This window comes from Lactuca saligna, chromosome 8 (genome assembly GCF_052625555.1).
Source record: "Lactuca saligna cultivar CGN05327 chromosome 8, ASM5262555v1, whole genome shotgun sequence".
NCBI lineage: Eukaryota > Viridiplantae > Streptophyta > Magnoliopsida > Asterales > Asteraceae > Lactuca > Lactuca saligna.
Window position 1 is genome coordinate 51,104,719 of NC_136424.1, and position 5,906 is coordinate 51,110,624.

The 5,906-nt window shown below is 32.9% G+C and overlaps 1 protein-coding gene across 1 annotated transcript; it reads left to right on the top strand.

Moving 5' to 3' along the window:
• Positions 1-4,129: 4,129 nt before the first annotated feature.
• On the top strand, positions 4,130-5,453 carry LOC145013011 (Eukaryotic aspartyl protease family protein). Its single transcript, XM_078971815.1, has one exon. The coding sequence runs from the start codon at positions 4,130-4,132 to the stop codon at positions 5,399-5,401; it is 1,272 nt and encodes a 423-aa protein (XP_078827941.1). The 3' UTR covers positions 5,402-5,453.
• Positions 5,454-5,906: the final 453 nt, after the last annotated feature.

Here is a 5,906-nt window from a genome sequence, read left to right on the forward strand (position 1 = left end):
CTACACCAAAAGAATGAAAAACTATCCCAGAAACTCACAGGTGAAGTTGATAATTCCTTATATACAAGGTTTTTGATTTCATAATATGATGGTAATATATAATTATATATAAGTTCTCTGGAAGCAAAAACCTTGGTCATCCTTACACCCGATCAAGAAAAAGAAGCCACTTCCAATCTTTTACCAATAAACTTTAGTATCAAATACTTATGTATTTTAGGAAATCATTGTTAAATAAAGCTATATATTGATGTTCCAAACATTCATAGTATATGCCTCTTTGGTAATTTATTACGAATTTCATCTTAACCTACCCCAACTATATTGCTAAAAGATGTCTTGTCATTAGTTTGTTACTTCTTACAAACTACATTATTATGCCTAATTCAGGTCTTCTTTGTTTTCATGCTTTGTGATACTTCAAACTATGATTCCCATATGAAGGTACATATTCATTTCTCCTAATGAAAGTAAATTTAGTTTCTCTAATCATACATTGTAATTAATTGATGATACCCTCTCTTTAGACTCAATCATGGATCCTAGAATGCATGACATATACAAACCATCATACTGGACAATCTTTGGTTGTCACAATAGTAATCATTAAGCCAAATTACATGCTTAAAGTATGTTTCTTGCTTCAAGGATTGGGCTATTTAAACAAGCAAGATGTCAAGAAGATAATCATAATATTAGTAATTTGATATCATGTTCATTTTCCGATATTTCCCCTCTATGTTATGGGTGTTTTTCTAATACTCTAGAGAGGTAGATATACTTGTAATTTTTCATATACTTGTGTCCTTGGTTCTTCAAGATCACATTAAGCATAAAGTTTACTCTTTTCTTTTTTTTTTCTTTTTTTTTATGATTTGCAATTTCTTTAAGCACTTTAAAGTGTTAATTCTTTTATTCTTACAGATAGGACTTCTGTTTTCAGAAGGACAGTGTGATTAAAAACAGTGATGGTCACATATATTATTTACAAGCAATTAGATGGTGATTGTTGGCCTTGGTATGAAATCAAATTTCTCATAATAATGTTTATGAGTACATATATAACACCATTCTTATATAATCCATATACTTTACAGGGATATGAAACAAATAGATTTACTCTTACATCACTACTAGAGGAAGGACGGAAATGGGACATCCGGTTAGAAGTTCTCCATTGAATGTCTTGTTTTTTTAATAATATATTTTGTCAAGTTCTTTTCACTTGGAGATAACATAAGGGTCCTTTTCTTTGTTGCAATTATTCTTTATCATTTTGTACTTTACAGAAACATTGGTGGTAGTAAACTAGTTATAAATTTGAAGGATATTATTGTAATTTAGCCAACAATCTTGTATTTCTTTTACAGGTGGAAGATATGCGATCTCTTCAGTGAATCAATATAAACAATCACAATTCAGGTCAGTGCTTTCCATTAATTGGAAATTTTGGATATCTATAAAAAACTTCAGGTCGGTGCATCACAATTCACATGCTTGGGAGACTTCTAGTCTACTTCTTTACACAACTTTATTCTTTTTATTTCACTTCCATTTTCTCGTATGCTGAATAATTTATGTTCCGGGTTTAGGTTTAGGTGGAACACAGTCAAATCCTTCCTTGATCTAAAGACTACTACCAAGATTCATGCAAGTTATTTCCAATTTTTTTCACCTAAAAAATAACTGCATTTTTGTAAAATACGGTTGAGTTGACAAGGAATGTTTGGGACCAAAAAAGAAACAATCTTTGTCTATCAGCACTTACTCCAGACATAACTAAGAAGGGTAAAACGGTCATTTTATTGCATTTATATGAATTATGTATTCTTCTTTTACATACAAACCGAACTGAATGAAGATACCCTATATACAAAGAACTTTGAGGCAATCCGCAATTTCAAGCTCAGGCTAACACTAGTTTTGTATCAATTGTAGATGTAATTCAGGTATTCTTTTCAAATATATCGAAATTTCCTTCCCAAAAAATATATATTGACAATTGTCAGCTTATGAGCCATCCTTGATCTTTTAAACTATGTCCAATGGATTTTTGGTCTTGAAATCATTAAATCATGTGGAGTTGGGTTTTTTTTTTTTTGTTATTATGAGGTTTAGTGATAAGTTTTCTGATTTCCCACTTTTGTATTTTTATTAGGGGAATGTGCTCATTGTTGTTCTTTCAAATTACATGGTTGACATTGATTAGATGATGCTTCGTCTTTAGGACCTTTTTGTTCAGGTGGAACTTTTGATGATGAGTATGAGGACATTTCTGTCTTTTTCACTTTTTCGGATGGGACAAAAATTGCAAATTTTTTCTGATCCAATACACACCAAACAGGGTACAAGTTCTCTGTTCTTTCTTCTATGACTCTATTTACATGTAGGTTTTAGGCAGCAAATACCAAAACAAGTTCCTCGAAATGATTGATTTCAAGCATATTTTTAGTTTTATTAAATAATATTTCATGGATAAAACCTTTAAATAACATGTGCATAATTTTAATTGATGTCACTTTAAGAGTTCTTGTAGTACATGTCTTGATAACGGTAGTTACAGGCAATCAGAGAAGGGCACATGGAAAGACCTAGAGACCAAGGTTAGTTCTTTAATTTCCTTTTTAATTAAAAATATTGCATTGTTTTTTATAAATGCTAAACGAGCTGTTAATTTTGGTGTGACTATTAATTTATGAAGACCAATTCAATTACAATATTTTCTTTCCTTCCATTGCAGGAAAAGTAAGTGGAACTTGGTTCGCCTAATTCCATGGGATTAAACGTGAATTGGAATCCAATTCCACTCCGATCCTTAATCGGACGTAAGTGATCAAGCAATGTTAAACTTTAATATTAAGTGTTTTTGGTAAACTTTTGATAGTTGATTTTTTGGTATTTTAATGTTAATGTTTGGTTTTAGATTGTAAAATTATTGGATGCTTTTGGCATTTAAATGTTAATGTTTGGTTTGTGTTTGTATAATTATTTGATGTTTGTGGTCTTTTTTGTTTTAGATTCATTAAAAATAAAAAATAAAAAATAAAAAATAAAAAAAAAAAGCTGATATCATTTATTTGTGAGGGATTAGCGATGGAAAGGAAAACAATCACATCTTAAATTTTGGCGAAGGATTAGCTACGGGGTTAGAAAACAGATATAGTGGTTTGCTAGGGATTGACGACGGTATATTGTCATTAAATTTTATCGCCATCATCATAAATAACTATATATTAAGTGACCAATTTGCAATGGATATTTCGTCACTAAGGTCGTCGCAAGAAAATTTTAGTCCGTCGCCAAATCCCTAGCTTAGTCATTAGCCACGTTTAAATCGGCTAGGGAATAAGTCTGTCTTTGATCTGTCGCAAATGTTCTTTAGTGACAGAATAGCGAGCTATTAGTCTGTCGCTAAAAACCATGTTTCTAGTAGTGAGAGCTTAAGTTATTTACAAATTAAAATAAATCAGTAAATAATTAGTTATTTATTATTTATTAACAAAAATGAAATAAATTAATAAATAAGTTTAGTTAGTAAATTATATTAAAATAGTATATTTAATAAGTTTATTTAATTTAAAATAATTAATTAATAGATTGAATAATCAATGTTGGGTTGAAGATTGTTCTTAAAAATACGATATCAACATCAACATTCTATTAAATATACTTGTTTCAAATTTTGTATAAATCCCTAAATTAAAATTACATGAGGTGATCCCCTCTTTTCATGTAATTTCTTGGGATTTATTAGAAAATATGAAACAAATGTACGTAATATATAGAGTGATATGGCTTTGTAAAAGCTTCTTCAAACCAAACTATGAATTATTGCCTTCATATAGATTAATATTGTTTTTTTTTCTCTATAAATACCATAGTATTTTGCAATCGTTAAAAGACCAACAAATCTAGAATGGCTTCTTTGTTCACGTTTTACACTATTTGCAACTTGTTTCTCTTTGTCTTCCTTTTCTCCATTGCCAACCATTCCCGTGCAAGACAACACCCAAAAACCTCGGATTCTCTAGTCCTAGGTTTAACTAATATCAGGAGAACCATTAAACTCCCCAAAATATCATCAACGTTAAGCATTAAAGTTTCATCCCAGTCACCACCAACGTTGGATATGATGGAGCCCTTGAGAGGAGTAAGGGATGGGTACCTAATTTCTCTTAACCTGGGCTCACCTCCACAAGTTATTCAAGTGTATATGGATACTGGAAGTGATCTCACTTGGGTACCTTGTGGAAATCTCTCTTTTAACTGCATAGATTGTGACAACTATACAAATACTACGCCCATGTCCAAGTTTTCACCTTTGCAATCATCTTCTTGTGTTCGGGACTCTTGTGCTAGTGAGTTTTGTATCAACGTTCATAGCTCTGATAACCCATATGATCCTTGTAGCATTGCCGGTTGCTCTTTGAGTACCCTAGTCAAGGGCACTTGCTCAAGACCATGCCCTTCGTTCATATATACGTATGGGGAAGGTGTTGTAGCTGGTACCCTAACTAGGGATACCCTAACAGTCCATGGAAGTGCTGACGGCAGTGTTACAAGGGAAGTAACCAATTTTGGATTTGGGTGCGTTGGATCAAGTTATAAAGAGCCATTAGGAATCGCAGGGTTCGGGAAAGGTCCGCTTTCTTTACCTTCTCAATTAGGGTTTCTCCAAAAGGGTTTCTCTCATTGTTTTTTGGCTTTCAAGTTTGCCAATAACCCTAATATTTCGAGCCCTCTAGTCGTTGGAGATCTTGCAATCTCTTCAAAGGAACATTTGCAGTTCACTCCAATGTTAAAGAACCCCATGTACCCTAATTACTATTATATCGGATTAGAGGGCATAACTATAGGCATTGGATCGGGTTCGGTAATTCAAGTTCCTACAAACTTAAGAGACTTTGATTCATCCGGCAATGGGGGTATGTTGATAGATTCAGGAACCACCTACACTCATTTACCCGAGCCATTCTATTCTTTACTTCTCTCGGAGTTGGAATCTGTCATAAACTACCCTCGAGCTACTGAAGTGGAGGCACGAACGGGGTTTGATCTATGCTATAGAATCCCATGCATAAACAACGTTACAAATGCTATGACAACTATGGATGTGGATGATCATCTTCTTCCTTCAATCACGTTCCATTTCATTAACAATGTGAGCCTGGTTTTGCCACAAGAGAACAACTTCTACGCAATGGGTGCACCACGTAACTCAACAGTGGTTAAGTGTTTGTTGTTCCAGAGCATGGATAATGAGGATTACGGACCAGCTGGGGTTTTTGGGAGCTTTCAACAACAGAATGTGGAGGTTGTTTATGACATGAAGATGGAAAGGATAGGGTTCCAAACAATGGATTGCGCCTCTTCAGCTTTCAAACAACTTATCAAACGTTAATATCTGCCTTTAATTGTTTGAATGAAAACGTGTTTCTTCTTTTTGGAAACTAAAAGCCACTAAACAAGAAGCTCAATAATCGGTTTATTTTCCCTAATACTTGTTACACATTCCATATCATCATATATATGCAGCCTCTATATATTTTCAGAAAGATCCAAGAAACATTTATTGATGGATAAAATTGTTTTTGCCTGTTTATTGACCTGGTAATACATTAGATATGCCAAAGTCTACCTTAGATCTGAATAAATAACCTGTAACTACATTACCAACCAAAAAGTTCCAACCAAACCACCTAGACAACGCATATTACTTTATATATGACTATGTTACACTTTGAGAACGCGAATACATCTCCTGATAATAAATTCTCTGAAGTGTAATTATATATATATACACACAGAGAGAGAAGAGGTTTATATATAAATTGTAAGTATTGTGTGAATATAATAACCAATTGCGGACCAATCAAGATTTTGGGAACTTTGTTTATAATGGTTTT

Coding starts and splice junctions, on each gene's coding strand:
- LOC145013011 (XM_078971815.1), top strand. CDS start 4,130: ATGATGGAGCCCTTGAGAGGAGTAAGGGATGGGTACCTAATTTCTCTT.